The sequence below is a fragment of the Betta splendens genome, chromosome 19 (assembly GCF_900634795.4).
Source record: "Betta splendens chromosome 19, fBetSpl5.4, whole genome shotgun sequence".
Taxonomy (NCBI): domain Eukaryota; kingdom Metazoa; phylum Chordata; class Actinopteri; order Anabantiformes; family Osphronemidae; genus Betta; species Betta splendens.
This window is the reverse complement of record NC_040898.2, coordinates 10,026,678-10,050,400: the sequence shown is the minus strand read 5'-3', so window position 1 is coordinate 10,050,400 and position 23,723 is coordinate 10,026,678. Positions and strand designations below refer to the sequence as shown.

The 23,723-nt window shown below is 45.5% G+C and overlaps 5 protein-coding genes across 9 annotated transcripts; 3 read left to right on the top strand and 2 right to left on the bottom strand.

Moving 5' to 3' along the window:
* Positions 1–715: 715 nt before the first annotated feature.
* nif3l1 (NIF3 NGG1 interacting factor 3-like 1 (S. cerevisiae)) lies at positions 716–3,444 on the top strand. Of its 4 annotated transcripts, none has more exons than XM_029135381.3 (7): positions 716–799; positions 1,122–1,714; positions 1,824–1,980; positions 2,162–2,285; positions 2,445–2,583; positions 2,836–2,919; positions 3,015–3,444. In XM_029135381.3, the coding sequence occupies exons 1-7, from the start codon at positions 789–791 to the stop codon at positions 3,197–3,199; spliced, it is 1,293 nt and encodes a 430-aa protein (XP_028991214.1). In that variant the 5' UTR covers positions 716–788; the 3' UTR covers positions 3,200–3,444. The 4 variants fall into 4 exon arrangements, with proteins under 4 accessions (XP_028991214.1, XP_028991216.1, XP_028991215.1 ...); XM_029135383.3 differs by having other exon boundaries at positions 764–820; XM_029135382.3 differs by having other exon boundaries at positions 782–908.
* Positions 3,445–5,091: 1,647 nt separating this feature from the next.
* Positions 5,092–8,024, top strand: tbx6 (T-box transcription factor 6). Its single transcript, XM_029134655.3, is given in 9 exon segments — positions 5,092–5,158; positions 5,258–5,459; positions 5,542–5,809; positions 5,884–6,027; positions 6,124–6,194; positions 6,275–6,333; positions 6,430–6,646; positions 6,727–7,633; positions 7,635–8,024. Coding segments are annotated over 9 exon segments (2,145 nt in total). The 3' UTR covers positions 7,845–8,024.
* A 441-nt stretch (positions 8,025–8,465) lies between these two features.
* prodh2 (proline dehydrogenase 2) lies at positions 8,466–12,109 on the top strand. The gene is made up of 12 exons (XM_029134527.3): positions 8,466–8,532; positions 8,662–9,024; positions 9,100–9,290; positions 9,368–9,494; positions 9,728–9,799; positions 9,884–9,964; positions 10,038–10,181; positions 10,295–10,461; positions 10,539–10,649; positions 10,767–10,855; positions 10,952–11,170; positions 11,398–12,109. Exons 2-11 carry the CDS (start codon positions 8,797–8,799, stop codon positions 11,131–11,133), a joined length of 1,392 nt encoding a protein of 463 aa, XP_028990360.1. The 5' UTR covers positions 8,466–8,532; positions 8,662–8,796; the 3' UTR covers positions 11,134–11,170; positions 11,398–12,109.
* eif3c (eukaryotic translation initiation factor 3, subunit C) lies at positions 11,879–18,245 on the bottom strand. Its single transcript, XM_029134522.2, has 23 exons — positions 18,087–18,245; positions 17,208–17,325; positions 17,056–17,121; positions 16,787–16,976; positions 16,542–16,667; positions 16,326–16,377; positions 16,078–16,199; positions 15,810–15,949; positions 15,582–15,732; positions 15,376–15,479; positions 15,143–15,284; positions 14,929–15,057; positions 14,727–14,820; positions 14,395–14,582; positions 14,063–14,287; positions 13,768–13,959; positions 13,427–13,598; positions 13,188–13,347; positions 13,005–13,070; positions 12,784–12,871; positions 12,517–12,682; positions 12,369–12,410; positions 11,879–12,196 (listed from the first exon to the last, which is right to left on the bottom strand). The coding sequence occupies exons 2-23, from the start codon at positions 17,303–17,305 to the stop codon at positions 12,117–12,119; spliced, it is 2,793 nt and encodes a 930-aa protein (XP_028990355.1). The 5' UTR covers positions 17,306–17,325; positions 18,087–18,245; the 3' UTR covers positions 11,879–12,116.
* Positions 18,246–18,718: 473 nt separating this feature from the next.
* On the bottom strand, positions 18,719–23,516 carry LOC114845926 (uncharacterized). Of its 2 annotated transcripts, none has more exons than XM_029134523.3 (9): positions 23,357–23,516; positions 20,514–22,863; positions 20,297–20,342; positions 19,938–20,078; positions 19,742–19,831; positions 19,419–19,541; positions 19,228–19,278; positions 19,032–19,073; positions 18,719–18,816 (listed from the first exon to the last, which is right to left on the bottom strand). In XM_029134523.3, exons 2-9 carry the CDS (start codon positions 22,776–22,778, stop codon positions 18,794–18,796), a joined length of 2,781 nt encoding a protein of 926 aa, XP_028990356.1. In that variant the 5' UTR covers positions 22,779–22,863; positions 23,357–23,516; the 3' UTR covers positions 18,719–18,793. The 2 variants fall into 2 exon arrangements, with proteins under 2 accessions (XP_028990356.1, XP_028990357.1); XM_029134524.3 differs by lacking the exon at positions 23,357–23,516 and adding an exon at positions 22,949–23,102.
* Positions 23,517–23,723: the final 207 nt, after the last annotated feature.

Genomic DNA, 23,723 nt, shown 5'->3' with positions numbered 1-23,723 from the left:
AGGGTTTATGTTTAGAGAGGGGTGTCATGCAAACTGAGGGGATGGTTTGGCCAAAAACAGAATCATATGATGTAATGTTGCTGTGATGCTCGCTGGCCAGCCTTTGCCCTGAGACTTCTCTGATCCCTCTAACATCCAGCATCGACCTTTATTGCATTAATCCACAATAATCTCACTCTCTGTTTGTCTCTGATTCGATCTGAAGTAGTGACTCTGTCTGTTGTCATGCACATAACCACAACTGCACTTTTAACCCTTTTCAATCATCCCCCCACCATTGATAACCCTCCACTCAGTTTTATTTTCCTGTCTGGATTTGTTCCAAACAGGCTGGTAATCCTTCTGAGAAGTGGCGGATGCTCCCTGGGTATCTGCTGCTGGACTGTCTGACCTCCCCAAGTTAATACAGCTTATCACAATCTATATAGTCTTTTTCTGTTAAAATTAAACAGCGAATCTGATTTATAATATTACATATAAAGAAAATGACATATAAGTGAATATATAGTATAGAGTTTGAGGACCCGAGTTATCAGGTGGTGTTAAAGTACACAAACGCTAAAATTCCACTACGAGTAAACATTCTTTAACAAAGCCGAAGTATTATCTAGCAACATAGGAGACTAAATATTTATGTTTTAAATTTATCAGGAAAAAAATCATTACTACAAAGCTTATTCTGAGCTTTTAAAATATTCTTTACAATACAGTTGTAGTGATTTTACGTGTTTCCTGACTTTTCCAATGCTCCTTAAACGCCGCATCGGATACGGAAGCCGGAAGTGGGTATGCGTCTCCAGTAAGTGCACAGCATGCTCTGGTAAGGTGTTACGCTAGAAATGCAGTGAGCAGCACTTGTCTTTTGTAAGTGGAAGGACAACGAAAGAACATTATTCAGCGATGCACAAGTAAACATTCTGATCAGAGTCCGGTTTTTGGTCGACGTTAGCTTTTCAGCTAGCTCTGTGTCAACAAATAGCATGCTGAATATTTTTAGTCTGTCACTATTTATAGTCCCAGCAAATAATCAGTTTACTAAGGAAATTAGTATTGTCAATGTAAACTGTACTAATAGATAGAGCAGTGGAGATTAATAGAAAGTGTTTCTTTTGTCCACACAGATCGCTACTGATGTTGAAAGGATGTAGAAATCTCTTTTGGAGGTTTTTGCCATTCACTGCCAGAGTTTGTGCCAGGAGGAGCTTGATCACACGTTCCTCTGCCTCATTGTTATATCATCCTCCATCCACTCACAGTCAGAGCTTCTTGACAAGCCGACAAACCTCAGTTCTTCAACATTCAACTGTTAGATTCTCTTTTACTCGCTCTCTCTGTCATTCTGGTCACTGTTCCGGCCTGATGGAGTTAAAGGAGGTCCTGCAGGTGCTGGAGCAGCTTGCTCCTCTGTCTCTGGCTGAGTCCTGGGACAACGTTGGCCTCCTGGTTGAGCCGAGCAAACCTCGTCCCACTAAAACCATCCTTCTAACAAACGACCTCACGGAGGCTGTCATGGAGGAAGCGGAGAACATGAACTGTGACCTCCTTATCTCATATCATCCGCCTTTGTTCCGGCCAGTCAAGCGCCTGGTGCAGAAAGACTGGAAGCAGCGATTGGCGATTCGTGCTGTCGAGGCCGGGATAGCGGTTTTCTCTCCTCACACTTCGTGGGATAGTGTTAAAGGAGGAGTGAATGATTGGCTGGTTGGGGGACTGGGTAAGACTTTATTCTGAACAGACCACCTGTGCATATGTAATGAATGAAAAGTGTGATACTTGACATTACAACTATTTTGACCAAGTGTCCTCCATCATTGACCCTTTAGGCAGTGGTCGGGTGTCTGTGCTGAATCAGGCTATTGCTGATGCCTCCCACAATCACAAACTGGAATTCATGGTCAGGAGCACGGAAGAATTAAACAGCATATTGGAGGAAGTGAAGGCATGTGACAGTGGAACAACGCTGCACTATTCAGTCAACAGGTTGTGTATATATTTGAATAAGCTTGTTTTGGTTATAAAAGGTACTGGTTGCTAAAGTCTAAGGTAAGGAGAATACATTCATATTGGTAAAATAATAATATATAATAATAGTAAAACGTGCTACAACCAAATCTAGGTTAATTTGCAGTGATGAATAAAAGTTTGTTTCCCTTGATGACAGATCAGACAGCTGTGGGATCCATGTCAGTGTAACATGCAGTGACTCAGCACTGACTCCCAGTGTCCAAACCCTGTTAAAACACACTGGTACCAGCCAGTCCCTCCGCATCCTCAAGTTAGAGAAGGTATTGTATACAATAAATAAATTTGATATATTCTACCATAATTATTTATCCGTTAAACCCTTTTTAAAAGCTACTCTTTGTTCACACAGCAAAGTTAGCTGTCTCTCCATAGTTGTTAACTTTGCCCTAAATAATTCTTTCATCTGTCACTTTCTTCAGCCTCCTCTCTTGGGCCATGGCCAAGGTCGGTTCAGTGTTCTGGACAACCCAGTAACCATAGCAACAGCCATCCAGAAAATAAAGTCCCACTTGGGTCTGAGTCACATTCGCCTGGCTCTTGGAGTGGGGAAGACTCCAGGTAGAGTATTGGTCTACTAGGAAGATGAAAAGATGGAGACATTCAAATGATAACAATTTACAGTTTATTTGTGTCTAATATGGACTAAAACATGAAATATTTTCATCCATGCCCTAAAGGTTGATAAGAGATTTAATTTAATGAGACAACCGAGTTACACACTACAACACGATAAACAAAACAGCTTCACCAAAAATCTGAAATTGATCTAGTGAAACTCATTGTTTCATTCTGTTTGAATGATACTTTCAGAGTCCTCTGTGTGGACTGTGGCTGTTTGTGCCGGATCTGGAGCATCAGTCCTAAACGGAGTCAAAGCAGATCTTTACCTCACCGGTAACGTCTTACGTAAAAATCAAAGCTGTCACTTTTTTTTAATCCCAACATTGTGATTGGCTGTGGATTTAATACCAGATATTCTACTGCATCAGGTGAGATGTCGCACCACGAGGTGCTGGACGCTGTGGCGAAGGGAACCAGCGTCATCCTCACTGATCACAGCAACAGCGAGCGAGGTTTCCTGTCTGTGTTCAGGGAGAGACTGGCCGTGCGTCTACCAGAAACAGTCACTGTGGTGGTCTCAGCGCATGACAGAGACCCTCTGGAGGTGGTCTGACCACAGCATGGAGTCAGTCCTTAACCACTGTGGTTGCGTTTTGACCAGTATAACTATTTTTGCAACAAACAGATGCAGTGGAGTTAAATGACTGCATAAAATCAATAAAGTCTCAGTGAAGGCTTATGTAGGATTGTCACGATATTTAGGAAATAAACTGTCATTTCGTGATAAAATGTGGTTCCTTGGTTCTATTTATCATGTACTTAAGGCAGGGTCCTAATAAAAATGAGTCCCAAAATGGATTGTTGTCATGTTCAGACAAAATAAATATAAAGGCAAAATGGAGCATGCAATCTGTAACCTGAATACGGCTCGTGCGTGTGGTGGATTATATGACACACAATACACAGCGCGTGTTCAAAGCCCCATAATCAGAAGCATCACGCACATACTCACTTGGCCAACGAGGAGAGGATTTCAGCATCAGTGTGTCACAAGTGTGTGTTTGCATTGTGTGTGGCGAAAACGAAGCCTAATCCTCAGCAGATTCAAAGGCGGCACATGTCACGAACACAGTGGAGTCAAATACAACTGATCATTTGAATGTGGAAACTCTTCTCTCATGGAGGAATAAAGGATGTGAGTGAGCAAACGCGAGGCGCATCAAACGACTTAACACATATGTGTGAAAGAGCAGGCCCACGTTAACACCTAATACCCCATAAACAGCACAGAGGCCCTGCCTCCGCCCCCAGCAAGGAAAAACAAAACTCACCCAGTAACACCTTTCATAATTGGCCCTTTCAGAGTCTGGTAGCTGCAGCACCTGTGACACCTGCCAGTCCGTAAAAACATTAGGAGACGTCACACGCCTCATCAGGGTGATGGCTTTACTCTCAGCGTGGCGTTCACGCCTCCACTTCCCCTCGGCCCTCGCCAGCTTTTATCCGTCCCCAGCGCACACGTACGCAAATGGAGAGGGAAAACAACAACTAGAACAACAGCGGGGCCTCGCTCCTGTAAGACCAGTCCAGCTGTTGCTCTGACGCCGGCAGGAATGTCCCACGCACAGGTAGACCTGCAGCACTTTTAATAGGGACGTGATGGTAATCCTCTGCTAAAGAGCCTCTGGGGTCTATCAGATTACTGCTGCCTGTTGTTGCACAGCGAAGTCGTGACCATGAAAGAATAGACGTTTAACAAAAGCAGAATCCCTATGTCCCGCTCACACTTGAGCCCTCTTTTGTATTTGACCTGTAAGTCAAGAGTCCTGTCTGCTCGTGGAATTGGGTAATGCTGAGCCCGAGCTCCGTTTCTAATACAAACTCACAAATAAAAGTCCAGACACTCGTGTTTGTGTAGCGGCCAAATTGCAGCCGTCGGCCAAACTGCCCTCCACTTCCACCTTCGCCCAAGGCCCGAGCCCCTGCTGGGAGGGCCCGGTGAGCAGACTGCTGGGAGGAAGTCGCGTGCCATCAAGTCATCAACCGGCCACAGGAGACTCAGATTTATATGCAGGTACAAGCATCTAAAGTCTCAGAATCAGTCCCCGAATTGTTTTAAAGGTAAAGACTCACTTTGCACTCCAGATTAAACCCTGGGCTAAAAGATCAGGTCTTTCAAATACTGAAGTATCTTTAGATTTTAGCTGTTGTTTGTGTGTGTGTGTGTGTGTGTGTGTGTGTGTGTGTGTGTGTGTGTGTGTGTGTGTGTGTGTGGTGGGGGGGTTGCAGGGAGCTAAATGAAGAGCTATGTGACAATGAAGCCATTTGGCCTCGTGCGCGACGCCCCACACACCTATTTAACAGGCCGAGCCGGGGCCGGGGGCATCAGTGACCAGCAGCAGAGGAGCAGGAGCAGGAATAAAGAAGAAGAAGTCTCTAATAGACGACCAGGAGTGAAATGCTAGCGTGCAGCAGGTGAAGAGGAAACACAGGAGAAGAAGAAGAATGCTGACCGTGGACATGTACGCCGGTTTGTCTCTGGGACCACAAAGAGCCGGAGACTTTTACAGAGGTGAGAAGAATGAATGTGATGGAGGCCAGAAACTCTTGAACCCATTTACACTGACAGATGCTCCACACTAAACTTTGTCCGACTCTGACTTTTTTCTAGAGCGTGAAGCTCCAGCGTACGCGCAGACGCTCCCCTCCGCCTGCGACTCGGCAGCCAAGGCGCTCCCTCCCAGGATGCCGGCGCCAAGCGAGCCTGCCGCAAAAACCCAGAAGGCCGAGGTCAAGATGGAGCTGGAGAACGCCTCCCTGTGGAAACAGTTCAGCTCCGTGGGCACCGAGATGATCATCACCAAGAAGGGCAGGTAGGAGAAGACACGAACAGACCCCTTGTATTGGTTCGTGTAGAACACACAAGTGTTAAGGTCACCGCCTTCGCTGTGTTAGACGGATGTTTCCGGGCCTGAGGATGAAGCTGTCCGGCCTGAACCCATCTCTCCGGTACATCCTCCTCCTGGACGTCGTCCCGGCCGACAGCTCCCGCTACCGCTTCCAGGGCGGGGGCTGGCAGGCCGTCGGGGGGGCGGAGGCCCGGCTCCCGGACCGCGTCTTCATCCACCCGGACTCCCCCGCCACCGGCGCCCACTGGCAGAGCCGCACCATCTCCTTCCACTGCGCCAAGCTCACCAACAACACGCTGGACTCCCAGGGGCATGTAGGTACCGCATCCAGCTCACCCGGAGCGCGTCGACACCGGGAGCACCGGGACTCAGTCTGCGTGTTTTCCAGATCATCCTGCACTCGCTGCATCGCTACCAGCCCAGGATTCACGTGATCGAGGCCAGAGACGTGCTGAGGTGGGGAGGAGGACAGCACTCCTTTGTTTTCCCCGAGACGCAGTTCATTACAGTCACTGCCTACCAGAACAACAAGGTACCGACTTAGGAGACTATCGAAACCATGTAAACTTCACTCATGAGGTTGGAAATAAATTTGCATTATGGTGTCTCTGATGCCTTTTATTTTCAGATCACAGAGCTGAAGATCAACTCCAACCCTTTCGCCAAAGGCTTCAGAGAGGACGGCATGAACAGCAAAAAGTAAGCGGCCCACACACGCGCGTGCATTCACCGCAGCTGCTGGTGCAGCCCAGCGCTCACGCATGCTCTCATCTCTGCAGGCAGAGAGACGCCAGGCAGAAGCGCAAGATGTCCGTTCTCACGGAGCCCTTGGATGTCGGTGAGCTGCGCGTTCGGCCTCGGGTCGCGTCCCGTCCGTGTCCCCATTTCCCAGACGCTCGTTTAACCCCGCGTCTCCCGTGTGCCCCCCCCCTAGTGAGCTGTGACCCGGCGCCCGGCTCGGACCTGCAGGCGCTGGCGCTGGCCTCCCTGCCGCCCGCGTGCCACTTCGGGCCGGACGAGGCCTCCTATCGGGACGCGCTGATCCCAGAGCAGCCGCTGGACCTCGGGCAGGCGTTCCTGGCGTCACAGATGTCTGACGTGGGCACCGTGAGCGGTGGGATGCAGGACGCGGCGGGGAGCATGATTGACGGGTAGGTGTCAGGCTGGGTTCCTGAACGCATCAGTCGCTCATACTTAGTCTTTTATTTTGCTTTTCTCCTTTTCTCCACAGAGCGAACACCTTGTGTGAACCAGTCTACGCCTCCACCTTCGCTGCAGCCCCGGCCGACGCTTCGCCTTTTGCCTCAGATCCTCATCCTCAGACGCCCTCGGCCTTCTCCTCCCTCCCCCTCCCCACCTCCTCCGAGGTGTCCGATTCCCAACCCTCCCTTGCTCCCATCGACTATCCCTCCATCCTCTCCTCCTCCTCCTCCACCACTCCCTCGCTGCAGCAGACCTCCTTCACCTTCCCCACCCCTCCTCCCTCCAACTCCTCCTCGCCGCAGCCTCTCCTGCCCACATCCTCCCCCTCCTCCGTCGCCTACCACCCGCCCTCTGACCCCGTCGGCCCCCACGCGCCAGCCGACGCCTCCTTCTCGGCCCCGCCCCCCGCCTGCCAGGAGCAGATGACTCCTCACCCTCTGCTCCCCCAGGCGATGCACAGGGAGGCCCTCGGCGATGCCACCGATCCAAGCAGCGACCACAGCGCAGCGGCGTTCATCTACCCACACTGTGATTCTGCTCAGCCTCCCCCGAACCAGCACCAAGCGCCACCCCCCACTGTGGCCTGTGCCCTACCGGCTCCCACCCCCTTCGCCTTCCCCTCCATCCCCCCACACATGCAGAGTCTCTCGTTCCAGAACGTGCCTCCCGGCTCCGCCCACTCTGCCCTGCACATCACAAACCTAAGCCATCAATCCCAGGCCCCCTTCCCCCCCTGCGCCTTCCCTCACCCTTCACCCTCCCTCCCTCACCCTCCTTACCAACCCTCCTCTTGCCTGGGTGTCCCCTCCACACCATCGCTGCCTCCCGCAGCCCATCCTCAGAACTTTCCCAATCCCCCTAATGCCTCCTCCACCTCTTACCCTCCTGTTGATTTAGGGGCCATGCCCCAGTTCAACCCCCCCGCCCCCTATCGCCCCTGACATGATAGTGCACCACCCTTCTCTTCTCCCTCAGCTGGATCCATCACTTGGCCCCTCAGCCCCTCCCACAGCCCTCTACCCCGCGTTCCCGTCCTATCCCCTTCGCCTGCGTCAGGACCCTCACTCGTCCCTCCCTATCCCTTTCAGGCATCTGTACAGACAGCACCAGCATCACCTGGACATGGGCACCAGAGCTGTATTTTAGAACATAGCAGTGTTTTATGGCATGATAGCGCTTTAAAGGGGTTTAGCAATGTGTAGCTTTAGTACAAGTAGCTCTGTGTACTGTGACTGTGTGTCTTAAGATGTAACTGATTCTCAAAAACAAATGGGTGAAAATGATCCAAATATGTAAATATCTGTTAAAGATTTTAATAAATATCCATTCCAGTGACAAATGAAACACCTGTCTTTGTCTTTTTGGTTCCTATCAAAATGAATCTGCTCCAGAGCAAAGTGGAGCTAAATGAAGGGTTTGACATCTGACTGAGGCACCAGTTAATGATTTCCTCTGCTCTCTGCTTGGCTTGGACTTTTTGGAAGTTTCCTTTTGAACTCAACCCCTCTGTAAATGCAACTCTCTGCTTCATGTAGGTATCGTATGCATTTACTCAAAAAGCAATATCTGTCATATCCCCACTGCAGCACAACTCAGACCTGCACTGGCCACATACCCACATATGATGCATTCATTCCATATTAATGATGATTATGACCCAGCGCGTACCTATTTGAGTAGATGCTAAGGGTCAGCTTCGTGTTTACCTTATTTTTGGAGCAGTAACTCATTAACCATGGGGGTATAACCAGCCAACGTGAGATTCTACTGGTCCACCTGCAGCCCCTCAAACTGCACCTGCTGGACTTTTCCCAATGCGACGCTCAGGAAGCGGGTAAGGTGCCTGTTTTACCTTTGATGCCAGATTTGAATTATCACTAACAACCTGAGCCTTTAAAGCTCTTCTACATGTAGGTACAGATCCTCAAACTAAGTTACATCATCATATCATCCTGTCTTCTAGCTGCTTTTGACATGAGAGGACCTTCACGTCTTCCTTGGATCATCGCTACCCCGGACACTGCCTGGATTATTGTAGTCCATACTTTAAAATTACAAAGACCCTTAAACTGAGTTTGTAACCCTTCACAGACCGACCATGATGTGCTCTCGTTCGCCCCCCTCACTCCCTCACCTGTTGTCGCTGAGGTTCCTGGGTACCGTGGCGCCCAGGACGCTGTCTTCCAGGCAGCCTGCGGCCCTTCCAGCCACCTTGGCCTTTGAGGATCCCAGCGCCTTCAGAGTGAAGAGCTGGGGCGAGCTGCTGCGCGCCTTGGCCGTCTTCCGCCTCTGCTCCTTCCCCGCGCTCGTTAACAACTGTGGGAAGGTGAGGTTGAGCAAATGAGGCGAACACGACTGACAACATGACAAATGTATTTATTGTCTTCCTTTTGACCTTCAGCTGATGTCCATCGCACGCGGCCTGCTGGGAAAGAGGGGCTTCTCCTTCCTGCTGCGCCCCACTGTGTATGCTCAGTTCGTGGCTGGAGAAGACGAGAGGGAGATCTCTCAGTCCATGCAGAAGATGAGCTCGCTGGGACTGAGGCCCATGCTGGCGGTGCCCATCGAGGAGGACCTGGGAGAAAGCACCGGGTAGAGATCACTTCGCGCGCACCGACCTGCTCAAATTCAAATGATTCGCTTGCCTCACGTCGATCACCATCATCCAGAGAGAAGAGGTATGAGGACAACATGGAGGCCATGTTGGAGTGTGTGCGGATGTCCCACAGCAACGCTTGGAGCAAGGACCCGATGATGCAGCTGAAGATCACAGCGCTGCTCAGCCCAGAGCTGTGTGTAAGGCAGCCTCACGTCTCCCACCTCCTTTTATTTACTATAAGCAATGTAATACACAAGTGATGTTCTTCTATGGTGGAGAGGTACATTCACTTTTCATCAACACTTGGTGGGAAACATCCAGGTTTTCAAAGGGTTTTGTTGGGAACAACTCAGATAAGATCCCTCTCTGCACCAGGTGGTTCATACGGCCTGGTTTCCCCATGGCTTTAATCTGTTCCCGTTTACCTCAGGTGAAACTCACAACGCTCATGACACAACAGCCGTACAGCTTGAGTCTCCTCGTCAGGGCAATGGATGGAGAGGTTGGTCCATAAGCCACAATAACCCAGTTATTAGACACCTTTCTGATTGGTGGTGACAGTAATGACCTGTGCTGCCTCTTCCAGACCGTCAGCTTCCCAGGTTTAGAGCAACGCGAGGCCTCACACTTCCTCTGTGGCCTGCAGAGACTCAACAGAATAGCAGAGGTATTCATTTTGCATGAAACAACTGGAAACACTACAGATTTTACTGCCTTTTGACTTTATGAATGATTTTTAGGCAAGCGTAGGCAAAGTCAGAGTCTTGGTGGATGCAGAGTACACCTACATGAACCCTGCCCTCTCTCTTGTCACCATGGCGATGATGAAGAAGTTTAACAAAGATGGCGTCTGGATTTGGAACACATATCAGTGTTACCTCAAGGCAAATGTTTCATTTTCTCCCCTTTTTTTGTAATAATTCAAATCTGATGACTTTCATTTGCACTGAAATGTTATTTTCTTTAAAGTAGAGCTCATCACTTGTGTGTCTTTCAGGAGTCCAGGTCTCTTCTGTTGGAGGCTCTGCGTTTGTCCAGCGAGGAGGGCTTTGGTCTGGGAGTCAAGCTGGTACGAGGAGCCTACATGGACAAGGAGAGGAAGCTGGCAGAGAAAGAGGGTCGACCCGATCCCATCCACCGGTGCTGGGAGGACACCAACGACAGGTGCTTCCACCAAATCCGTTCTTCTTGAAATCACACGTCTTCACTCCAGTCTCACAGGTTTCCTTTCGTCTGTGCAGCTACAACGGCTCTCTGAATGAGCTGCTGGGAGTCATTTCCCAGAAGCCAGAACGCTACAGGATCATAGTCGCCACCCACAACGAGGAGTCAGTGAGACGAGCTGCTAAATGGTCAGAACACAAGACAGAGAGACTGTGTGGAGTTCACTGAACCAATGAAAAATCACTGCCAGAAAAAGAAAAAACGATTTGCCCAATGGTTTAAACTGCTACTTGTGTTTTTGCCAGGATGGAAGAGTTGGGAATCGACAAGGATGGAGGTTCAGTGTGTTTTGGTCAGTTGCTGGGGATGTGTGACCACGTCTCCCTCACACTGGGTGCGTGTGGCAGTCTTAAATGGCCCACCATTGTTTTGGGAACAGATATGCAGTTAAATGGTCAGTATGTTCACAAGCATCTTTTTTTTCCTGCAGCCAAGGAAGGCTACGCTATTTACAAGTCAGTGCCCTACGGCTCAGTGGACGACACACTCCCCTACCTGGTCCGTCGGGCTCAGGAGAACCGCACTGTGTTGCAGGGAATCCGCAAAGAGAGAGACCTGCTGAGGCGAGAGCTCCGAAGGAGACTCCGCCAGTGTGTGAAGGGAGGCAGCTAACGGGGAACGAGCACTCAGGGAAAAGCGTGTGAATCAGGTCCTCAGGAAGCTCCAACAACATTACATATCACCCTAGTGTCTCAGGAGAAAGCCATGACCCACTGAACAGTGATGGATTTAAGTGAATAAGAATCAAATATGAAGCTTTATGTCTAAACAAATTTACTGTAAATGAATTGAAATATCAGGCTACTATCTGTTTACTGTAATAAAATAGCTTTTCATCTGCTTTTGAACGTGACTTTACCTTTGTTTTTTTTCTAGGTTCATAGACAATGAAGCAGGAGACATACGGTGTCAAACAGATTCCTTGAGGGCCTGTTTTCCTGCTGATTACCTTGAACAGGTGTGTTAGTTGGCTCATGCAGCCGCTGATTGACTGATCACACCTGATCAAGGTAATCAGCAGGCTCTGGGGAAGAGAGTTGGAAAACCAACAAGGGACTGGTTTGAGTTTGACAACCCTGGTTTAGATTCTTAGACATCAGCATGGTCAGTTTAATTATTGAGCTCCTGAAGCAAACAATTGACAAAGAGACATGACTGTGATGGTGACAGTGATATGTTTCCTGACCCATTTACCTTTGACCATGCGCCAGGCTGCTGAAATTGCTCCCCACTAAAGATCTCATCTTTAAAATTTGTTTTCAGTTGTTTCAACAAGTATATACGGAAATATTTTTCATATTTACTGCAGGCCTTCTTTTATGACAATTTGTGTCTTAAGAAAAAGTCAAACCATCAGTCAATTCAAAACACAATTTATTATTTAAAGTAATGACTTGACTCATCTGTTGCCTCACTGCAGAGTCACAGGCTATCATCACTGCACTGCCTTTGTTTTTACACATTTCTGTTTGAAATAACCTTAAAAACATTTCACTTTTATTCTGAAAGGTCAGCCCAAGTACAGAAATAATGTTTGCAAATTAGTAGCGATGGTGGTTGTTTTGGAATGAAGACTAGCCAACAATGTTCCAAGCTCAGTAATTGCTTTGGTTTTGATTTCTGTAGCCTCCTCGCTGGTAGCCTGACTGCTTCTGCTGGTAACCACCTTTCTGATCTGTAAACATCAGGGGATCATCATTAACAAAGAATAATACTGTATTTCATACACATCTACTAATGCAACAGTTTGAAACAAATGAGTTAGAATTTTATTAAATTTTAACAAACCCAATGTGCTGAGATTTTTTTAAATTTTGCATTAAAAATGCTCTTTAGTCTCAACTTACCTCTCTGGTAAGACTGTTTCTGCTGGTAGCCTCCTTTTTGATCTGTAATGCAATAAAAAAAAAACATTTTAAGGCACAGGAAGTTTACAATTTTAAAAAGTAACTTGACTGCATCGGTAAATGTAAACATGACTCTGTCTAAACTCACCTCTGTTGAAGTAGCCTCCATAGACACCCTGTTTGAGGTCGAACACCCGCTCATTGTTCTCCACCAAGCTGCCCAGTTTCTCGGCCAGCTGCAGGGCCATGTTCTGCAGGGAGGTTGGCTCTGTGCGGTGCATCACTACAGTCTGCGTGGGCTGGTCAAGTGATGCCTGTAAAGAAAAAATAAAACGAGATGCAGCAGAAATTTATCAGACACATCCTGTTGAAATTACAGTTTTATTAGATCAGAACACAGAAACCACCAACGTACCATCAGCTCCTCGTTAATGATCATCTTGCTGATGATGCTGTGGACTGTGGGTATCTCCAATTGAAACATCTCCGATAGCGTCTCCATGCTAGAGGACAAAAAAATATTTTAATGACATTGTTTCATTATTGTTATCAAGGGAAAACCGAGGTTACAGAGGTAAAACAACTCCTGGGGTCAGATACAGTTCAGATAGAAAACTTAAAATTCTGCACATTTACCTGATGGAGTCGTAAACACTGCTGTATGTGAATAGATATGTCCTCAGTGACTCCTCTTGAATCTTTCTAGATATTACATAAAACAAAACAAAAAAAGTTAGGTGGGTTCAGGTTTGTGAATTGTCATGCACTAAAGGTAACCTAAGGTAATAGGAATTCTCTGAAGGATGAATAGCTTCCAACCTGACAAGCATCTCGCGTACTCGCTGCGTCTCAGGGAACAGGTCCCAGACTTTACTGTTCATCTTCTCATTGATAATAAAGGAGTGGCAGGTTCGCCAGTCTCCCATCTTCATGGCCTTGCTGGCAGCCACTACGTGCTCTCGCATGCTCTCTGGGGGTCCTGGGGAAAGACAGAAAACATTATCTCTCATTTCTGTGAAATAAACTCAACGCAAGCAATTACTTCCCAGGTCTCGTACCCAGCAGCGGCTGTCTCTCTCCCACCCTCAGCTGGTGGTGGAACTGCTTGCTGATCATCCTACGACGGGCATCAAACTCATGAGCGGCCATGTAGGGGATTTCCAGCAGCATAGCGGACACCAGGTACACACACTCCAGAAGCTCCAGGTTGATGTGCATGTGGAACGGGACCTGTGGGGGGTTCAAAGCTATGCTGTAACAACCAACAAGCTCTCTGATCTTGATGTGAGGAACACACCAGTAAAATGCTCTATGTTTGGGTTTTATTGGTAACCAGTAAAATCTTTAGCAAATGAAAATTCAGCTATAACTTTAATTGTAGTACAAGATACAAACTTACTTGTCTCCTCTTTTCAATTTTCTCCTGCTCAGCATTCCTCTCCTGCATGTTTCTCATGAGCAAACCCTGACCCAGGAGCTCCTTTGCACGCCCAGAAGACTGGATGTCCAGCAGGGCATTGTGAGCATCTTTAATCATGCCCTGCCTAAAAGCACAGATGCCTAATTGGACCATGGTTCTGTTGTACAAAATCTAAAAAGAAGAAACAAAATGTTATGTGGTTAGAATTCTCGTTTTGGTATAGGCTTTACTCTGAAAGGAATTTCTCTTGCACATCATGTGCCTGTGTGCTAACCTGCACAGGAGGGTCAGCGTGCTGGATGTTGTCTTGCAGGTGGCTCATCAGCATCAGGTCACGGGCCTGGTACCAGCGTGAATGGAGGGCGTGGTGGTAGATGTGGCAGAGAATAGCACAGGTTCGGATACGGTCGGTGCGATCCTTGGCGTAAATGAACTTGCAGAGACGGTCCATGATCACAGCGCTGTCCTCTCCCTCGCTCTCCTCCTGGTCCTGCTCAGACTGCAGGGAGAAACACGACTCAGCCCAGATGACCTCAATACAACACAACGTATCACTTCGTGGCACATTCATTCGCTCTCATTTCGAAGGCCTGTTTCAACCCTCACCTTCGACTCTCCCTGAAGGCCTAGGCTGCGGCGGTGAGCTTTGTAGTCAAACTTGTAGTAGGTGTGCATAATCCTGCGCAGGTAGACGCGGCAGATCTCCTCTGTGCTGCCTTTGTTCTCCAAGTAGCCAAGCAGCCGATCAATGATGCCACAAACCCGTCCCTCGTCTTTCAGATTGTCAACATATTCTGGAGAAAACAAAAAGGAGTGGAAAGGAACCATTGAGCTTTAGGAACAAAAGTATGGTGAAGCCAAAAATCATGGAGCCGCCTAATACTTGGTGACTTAAGCATGTAAAATTCTTCTTGATTATGTTCTCTGGTGTAGCTCACCTTGTGAGTGGGGGTCTGTGTTCTGCATGATCTTGGTAAACTCTTCATCCATCCTCTCTACCAGTGTTAGGATGCATCCACGCACCCTAAAGGGCTGTCAAACACAAAATTAAACAATTTAAAGTTACCAATGTCAGATGAAACCAAGTGGTCCAAGAAAGGACCAAATTAAAGACGTTGCAAACAAATACACAAGGGCTACCTGTTCTGAGACAGCCAGGTTTTCACTGTCCTCTGCAATGTTCTCCCCAATAAAGATGTGATTATTATCATCAAAGAGAATGTCCAACAGCTCATCTATACAATCCAGGCACTTCTTCCACATGTCGGCCTAAAATTAAACACAGGGATCACACATGTTGCTTTCAATTAAATTAATTTCAGCTTTTAACACTGATGAGGACGGCGGCTCATACCTTCATGAATGCTGCCAGGTTAGGGTTGTAGTCATAGAGGGAGGCAATGATGTTGAACTTGATCTTGACCGAGATGCCTTGGCCCAAGTTATTCTCATTAGCGATGCCAGCAAGAGCGTGGAGTAATTCAATCTGGGCAGCTCTGTCAGAGAAGACGGGATGGGGATTAGTTTAGAGCTATTCATTTAAACTGAAGGTTAGAAACATGAATCCACAAACAGACACAACTTTACCTGTCAGTGCCCTTTTTGCCTCTTGCTTGCAGGATCTCATTCAGCTTTTTCACCACCACTGGTATATTGATCTCTGTGCCTTTGGCAAACATCTTGGGTTTTTCCTAGTAGAATTTAAGTGCAGCATGATCAACATACATCAAATTTATTCCAAGTATATACTCCGATGTTTTATTTTAACTAGGTTTTCATCACAATGTCTTTACCTTAACCAGGGGAGCGCCTCCCTTCACCTTCTCCCAGGCTCCCTCAGCCTCCTCTCCTCCTTCCTCCTCAGCCTCCTCCTCCAGCCGCTCTTTCTTCAGCTTTTTCTTTTTTCCACTTCTCTTCGTGCCGGACTTCTCAGTCTCTTGGGCTCTGAGGACAGAGACAGTGCATCAACACTCGTTTGCATGATTACAAAACCACTATCAAAAGATGTGTAGGAGCCTCACTTCTTCAAGAAGACCACAGCCAGAGAAGCGCTTCTTCCCTCTCCATCATCAGAGCTCTCACTGCCACTCTCTACAGTGTCTGAGCCCCAGTCTTCATCGTCATCATCATCTTCATCCTCATCACTAGAGGACGACTCATCCTGTCGTTAAAAAGCAAAACAAACCGCCAACATTAGCCAAAATTTTTCTCTCAGTTAGTAGTTTAAGAATACAAAAGGAATATGCACCAACTTCTACTAAATTTGTCTGTGACATGGCTGTCGCTTACCTCAGAACCCTTGGCAGACTTGAGGAACTTGCTAGCTTCTGGGGCAGCGTCAGGCTTTTTCTTTAGGAAAGCCTTGGCTGACACACCATCACCTGCTTCTCCATCGCTGTCAGAGGAGGAGCCTTTGAGGAAAAATTTCAATTTCAGAATTATAATAAATGTTACTTAAATGTCCCTGTTTTACATTTAACAGAATTGTTTTCCTTCAGAAAATGAAATTGTATTTCAGAAAAAAAGAGCATACATACCAGAGTCTTCAGGCTCCTTCTCCTCCTCTTCATCTGCCGACTCCTGTGGGTTCTAACAGAAATGCAAAGAGAAGACTTTAGACATCTGTTTGACCTGCTCCACTAGCAGCTACAAGATGGTAATGCTGAATGGCAACGCTGACTTCAATCAAGAACTGCGTACCATCTCCTAAGTAGCCATTTTTGCCTGCAGAAACAAAACGCTTACAAATTTACCTCCTTATAGGCAGCTATCTCTGTTTCGTAATCCCGGTTGTACTTGCGGATCTTCTGACGTAGTGTACTGAGGGCTTTTGCATTGTTCTTGTTCATCTTCTTCTTGCCCTCTTTGTCCTCCCAAAGCTAGAACAAAAAGACATTCAGGTCTATTTAGCAGCTAAGGTGCTTATTTGTTTTGGCTGATTAATAATGGTAATGCACAATATAATTATACGTTGTTTTCTTTTATTTTGGCTACTGACCTGGTTCAAGTAGTCTTCCAGATCTGCCAAAAGTCGGATATAGAAAGAGGGAACCCCTTCTTTGTCCACTATGTTCTTGCTTTTGAGGAAAGCTCGACATAACTGCTCAAATTCCTCCAGACATTTGGACATGTCACGAATCTTCATAGCATTGCGGATCGTCTTGATGAGGTTGGTCAACTCCTCAAACCTAACAGTTAGGAACATCTGCATTAAAATATATATATTCCAAAGAACAAGCTGGTATGCAGAGCGACAACTTTACAAACCTTTTGTCTTTGGCGCTGCGCACCACCCTCTTTGTATCTTCTTCATCATCACTGAGAAGCAGAGACCTGTGGGAACAAAACTGACATGTGAGATTGATTGTATCATTTATAATGAGCAGCAGTTCACCAGAAATAATGTATATTGCACTGACTGTTTAAAGGTTGTTCCGGGTGCTTTAGGGGTGATCTCATCTGCGGATGAGGACTCCTCTGACTCGCTGTCAGAGCCAGTAGCAAAGAATCGAGACATAATTGGATGAGGATGTCAATCTGTAAAGGAAAGGAATATATAAGCAAGTGTTGTTGAAAGCATATTTGTATCAGTTAATCCTGAAATGAACATCTAATGAAGATGAACGTCCTGCTTTCTGGTGCAGAAATTCCCATTTTACCAAATATTGCCTTTGCCTTGCCATCATTGCCAACACACACACACAGTTAAACCATCTGTCTTAAATGGAATTCCTTAAAAGAAAAGGATGTAAAAACAACACTTTGCTCCTACTTTGTCGAGGCATCTGTTATCAGCTAACGTTGGCCACCCTAACTAGCCACCGTTGCCTATAAAGCAATTCCCTTCTCGACTGGATGCCCGATAACTTAAAGTAAAAAATATATATATATATTTTAAAACACCGGTCGTGTGAGGTCTGACGTGCTTTCGAATGTCCAAAGACACCCCAACAAAAAAAACCATCGAGGCTGCGAATCAGCTAAAGTTAGCGAAATGCTAACCATTGCTAACTCAGCAACAGCCCCACTAGCTTAGCTAACAGCATCTAGCAGAAGTACGCAAAATTACCGAGCAATAGCCTCAAAGTGCCGTTTGTAACTCATAATGTATGAGTAGAACGCAGAAGCGTAGCAGGCTGACGCTGCTTTTATCTGATAATGACACGCTGAAACGAGCGTGGCGCATTGCTAGCTGGGCTAATGCTAACGCCAGGCCTCTACACATGTGTAACCGGCGAAGCCTCCTCGTCAAACCAAATTATTCCACATAGTTGAATCCGACATTAGGACGGACTCACCTACGTCCTTGACCGTGGGAATGTCGTCCTGTTGTTATTTGGAATCGCTATAAAATCCAGTTTTACTGTGCAGAGGCCACAAATCAAGGCGAGCAACGGCGTTGCCGGGCACTTGCGTCAGGAAAGGAAGTGGAGGTACGTCTGCAAATCATAGGAACGAGGCAGTGAACGTCCATGATCACGCTTAAGATGTATAAAAGTACATATGAACAAGTTGAATTATATTACGATGAGAAAATAAAAATTCAATTTATCTGCAATTGCATTTTGAATATCAAGAATGACATTTGAAATATCTTACACTTACATTTACACTAGTCAACAATTATTTTGCAGATGTCGGAAATGACGTCATTAACGCATATTTTTCCTAAATATTTTAGGACTAAAATGTTCACATCACAGATATCTGCAATGATGTAATGTATTTATTTTTATAGTATTGAAATTTCAGAAATGTGAATCCTGTTTACCTTGTATTTGTTAAACGGACATCTTATCTGTACATCTGTGATGTATGTGTCAACGACTAAAAGGCTGGTGTTATGCTGCCACCAAGCGGCTCATGTTTATTCACAATCACGCCATTAATCTCATGTCCCCCAGCAAAAAACAAAAACAAAAACAAGCAGTTAACTGTTAAATAATACTTTATTGCGAACATTCACATCCATTTATAACAAAACAAACCGGTAAAACAAACCTCTTTAGGGTTTGCACTTCTTTAGTTCTAAAGGAAACAAACAAAAAGGAAAATTGTATTAAAACAAATTGTGGAGGGTGCAGAGATATTATGTTAAACACTTACAGTAGGTAAAGCTATGCTATTTTACTCAGCACTGAAGGATAACAATATATACAAAAATCTATTAAAACACAGGACCCTCACTACACACTGGCACATATTCTCCATGTAGTTTGCAATAAAATCATTTGGAGACATACCTTCCTTAAGTTTATGTATTTCTTCTTCTAATTTTGCACGACCTGCAATGCAATGTGCACCATTAGACAGCAGTTCATTGTTAAAACGAGATTTTATTTACAGTAATTCAAATGTCATTATAATGCTTACTTCCAAATCCTTGATAATGTACAGAACATTCTCTAAATAATTTGCAATAAATTCTTTGAGACATACCTTCTTTTAGATTCTTTATTTCTTCTTCTTGCTCAATGCATTTTGCACATCCTGCAATACAATTTGCATTATTAGATAACAGTTGACTGCTATTGAGTTGCTCCAGTATAATTACTCTTGGTAATAATGTTTCCTCCTTCATCTCCTCATAACAAAATACACACAAACAAAACAAAAACAAAAGGACGCACCATGAGCTGGGGGTTTGGGCAGCAGAACTCTATGGATTGTTGCAGGCGGCTTCAGGACTCTGGCTTTGCCGGCAGCGTCACAAGAGGCAGAGGCTTCAGCAATCTTGACCGCAACTGCTGCGTCTGAAAGAATGGAATAAATGGCAGGTACCAATAAAAAGTAACCACGCCAAAGAAGGCCAGTAAATGTTCTACATAACAGACTACAGTTAACTGGGCTTCATTATTAAACAATGGTGTCCAGTAAAGGACAGTTTCAGACAGAGGACTTATTTTTCAATTTGCAGGTTAGGATTTGCAAACTGATTCCACTTGGTGTTTACCCATTTTCTTCCTCTTAGATGTCGGCAAAGACTCCAATCTGTTCAACTGGTGTTTCTTTGTCTGGGGATGCTTCACCAGTGGGTTACTGGCTGTGCACAAGAAACATTATTTAGACCCTCGTATAATCAAGCATTCAAATACTGTGAACAACAAGTTGATTTATATTCTGTGTCAGTCTGATTGCTGTATCAGTACCTGTAGGACCACAGATTTTGTCATTAGTAGAGGAGGCAGGTATGGTGCTTCTTGTTAACAGGGGTCTCAGACTGCTGAGGGTGCATGAGGGAATACCAGTCGTCTGTGGTCTTAGCAGGCCAGAAGGGGGGTGCTTGGATCCTAATATCAGCACAAGGGAACAAACGTCACAGAAAGTGTGGGTAATTGGTACAATAATGATGAATTAAATGGAACCAAAATTAAAAACCTTGTCTAAACAGGATATGAAGAATACAAATTTGTTTACATTTTATTTCATGAACTGCAAAGTATAATCATGTATTTTTTAATCAATGACAAAAACTCAAACTAAAACAACACGACCACCCACTGCCTACCTGCTGTTGCAGCACGCAAGCTGTAAGACCTTGCGGTTCCTGAGACCTTAAATACACAAGCAAACAAAAGGCATCTGTTAACTCACATTAGGAAGTCTGTCCCATTCCAAGATTAGATTTGAAAGGTGATAAATACAAGGGCAACTCATTCACTTCCTTAAAAAACAAAATGCACACTTAATAAATTACGTAATAACAATGAGCACTTAAGCCTCACCCCCTGGGCTGGATCAGGAGCAGAAGTATTCTTTAAAGCCAGGGTTCTTGATCGTGTCATGGCCAGACCTGTCACTGATGGCGCCAATCCACGTCCTCTGCCTTCTGTAGAGGCTGGTTTGGGTTTCAAGTGGGATGCAGCTTTGAAGGGAGGCAAAGAGGAGGCAGCAGCTGGCTGCCTGAAGAATGTTTTTCTTTCACAAACAATGTTTGATGGAATGGCTGATGGCACCTGAAGAGCATGTTTACTGGGACAGTACAAATCATTTTTTTTCAGTGCTCTGACAATTTGGCCATTGTCTTGTTCATTGCATAAGCTATTAATCTTACAGTTAGCCATTGGCGTGGACGTGACCAGATAATCCATCCTTATGTCGAGGGTGTCATCCAAGTTGAAATCGTTTTCTTTGCTGTTCTTCATACTTATGCTATGGTGGCCCAGCCCATCAGAAGGACAGTCTGTCAAAGGCAGATCTGGTTGATCATTAGACTCGGGATGCTCAGCTTCAGAAGCTGTCTTTACAACTAGACTAGATTCAAATGTTCTATCTCGGAGGTCAGCTTTCTTGACCTTAGATGTCCAATCAGCATTTGTTGGTTCAGTAGCATGAACTTCAGAATTGCAGTCTTTAGAGCTGGTGGTTGTACTACAAACTTTAGACGGGGAGGACTTGTCCAGAGTGTCCTGATGTACATCACCCAATGTAATTTCTGACAAAGTCATTGTGTTTCGTTTAGATGATGATTTCATGTCAAAAGTGTTGTTCTGGAGGCCAGTTTCTTGTAAACCAATACTCTCACGGGAGGTTTGAACAGAATGCTGATCAAATGTGCCGTTCTTCACGTCACATGAACTGCCTGACTTATCAGCAGAGCTATTTTGATCAATATTGAGGGGATTTTCAGTAGCGTTATTAGTAGCCAAATTATCCTGCTCTTGAGTGTCATTAGCCGCATCTCTGTTATTGAGCGACTGGGCCATGTCAGTAGTTGTGTTTACATTAGTGGTGCCATTTATGGATGACTGGGAAACTGTAAATGTGTTGCTGTCAGATTCCACTATCTCGGACTTGCGTTGCTGTACCTTGCTGGTCATCTCCGTATCGCAGCTTGTAGGTAGATTTTCATTTTCAGCACCCGCAGGCTCCCCATGAAGTTCAAATGTTGAGCTGGTGGTGACCTGCATATCTGTAGTAGACAACTGTGATGCAGCAGACACGTCAGATGAGCTAATGTCACGAGTAACATTAGCAGGATGGATGCCAAGCTTGTCCTCGGTTGATGTTTGACTCATCTCGTCTTGTTCACTTAGTCCTGTTGAGGACCTACTGTTCTCACTTTCCATAGAAACATCTTGAGCCGCGGAAACTTTGACTACTTTTTCCCCTGCACACACGTCGGTAGACTGTTGTAGACTCAGTGAGGTTATGGTGGCCGTGGAATTGGCAGACAAAGAAAATTCTTCGCTCCGATTTATGTCCAGTTCCCTGAGCTGCATCACATTTTCTCCACCAACTTTTACAGAAGGGGTGTTTATTTTTGAGTAATTACCTTGCGTGGTCTCAGCAGAGCAAATATTTCCTACCGGTGAAAGCTCTGAATCCTGTGTAACTTCAAGAAGTGTAATGTCTGGAGAGAATCTGCCGTCCAACCAGCATCGAGGAGCATTTACCCCAGCAGGAGTGTTAACTACATTGGCATTAGGGTCTGTACTAGGTGGTGCCCAACTAGACTGCATTGTGGAATCACACGTATCATCAAGGAGAGAAACTTCTGGCATTGTTTCATTATACCACCAGCACAAAGAAGCATTCCTGTCTCCCAACGACCCTCCAATATGGCTGGGAGACAAATCTGAGAGGCCAGAACTTGTTGCTGGTTTCTGACAAGCTATGGACTGATTTAATGGAAAACAGGGACGGTTCAAACAAGGACTCATTCCATATTTCACAGGTTTCCCAGATGGAGATTTGTTGCTTATATTTAAGATTCTTAAATTTGGCGTTAAAGCTGACTGGAGACCACACAATTTTGATTTTGCTTCGACTTCTCTGCGGTTGCCCTTTGGTGCAGGGGATGAAAAAGTGCAGGTACCAGATAAAGGCTTACTTTCTTCACTAAGATTGGTAGAAGAAATGTCATCCACACATCCTACTTGGACGTTGGGCCTTCCAGCTGTAGCAGTGTCTTCTAGTGCGACATTTTCCTGGCATTCATCGGACTCCTCCACAAAACGGGACGTTTGCCGTGTCCCCACATTCGCCATACTGTGCAATGCCTGCTTCGACTTTACATGAAAAATTGAGCAATCTTGTTTTCGACACAGGGCTGAGATTCCGTCCCTTCAGCCTCTGGGGGATAAACATTTAAGCAAAACGTTTATGACAAGATAACGTTAAACTGCTATTTATCAAGATATAGGCTTGGAGTACCTACATATTTACAGTACATATAACACAGATCTCACTGGATCGGCCACTAGCCAGCTAGCTAGCTGGGCAGTGGTAGTCCGCCACATAATCATCTCTAAAGGAACGTTTTAAACGTTTATAAAGTTGACACGTTAAAATACAAAACAACTCTTCAGTCTTCAGAGCAATCTTATAGAATTCTAAAAACAAAACGGTACAAACGTAAACATATGTGCTGTCAATTAAACGTCAGTTCGATCTGATTTTTTTTTTTACCAAATCAGTAACATCGTGATTTCACCATAAGAGCCACATGTAGCACGTTTATTTATTCTTCCTCGTAAAACTAGCTAGTCGCTAGAGGAAGCTACGTTTGCCAACGCCCGATCGTTAACTAGTTGATTAATATAGAAAAAAAATATGAGTTACATACCTCAAAAGTGACGTTTTCAGGTTACTTCAAAAACTGACTTAGACCACTGTAACACCGCTCTCATTCAAAACAAGTTGCAAAGCTCCTTCAAATTTATTGGACATGTTTTAACCAATCAGAACGATCTCTGTCTTCTTCGCGGAAGTTAGTTGCAGAACTGAATTAAGGACTATACCGCCCCCTACGGTTTTGATTTAAAACACAAAATAAATTAGAATATGATAACAAACCTTTAAATGTATTATTTTTGATTGATTTTTAATTAAAATAAGCTTAAGGCTTTATTTTTGACCTTATACGAACAAGGGTTAATCTAAAATGATGTTTTTGAGCCATTTCTTTCTCAGTAATTTCGTGTGGTGTTGAC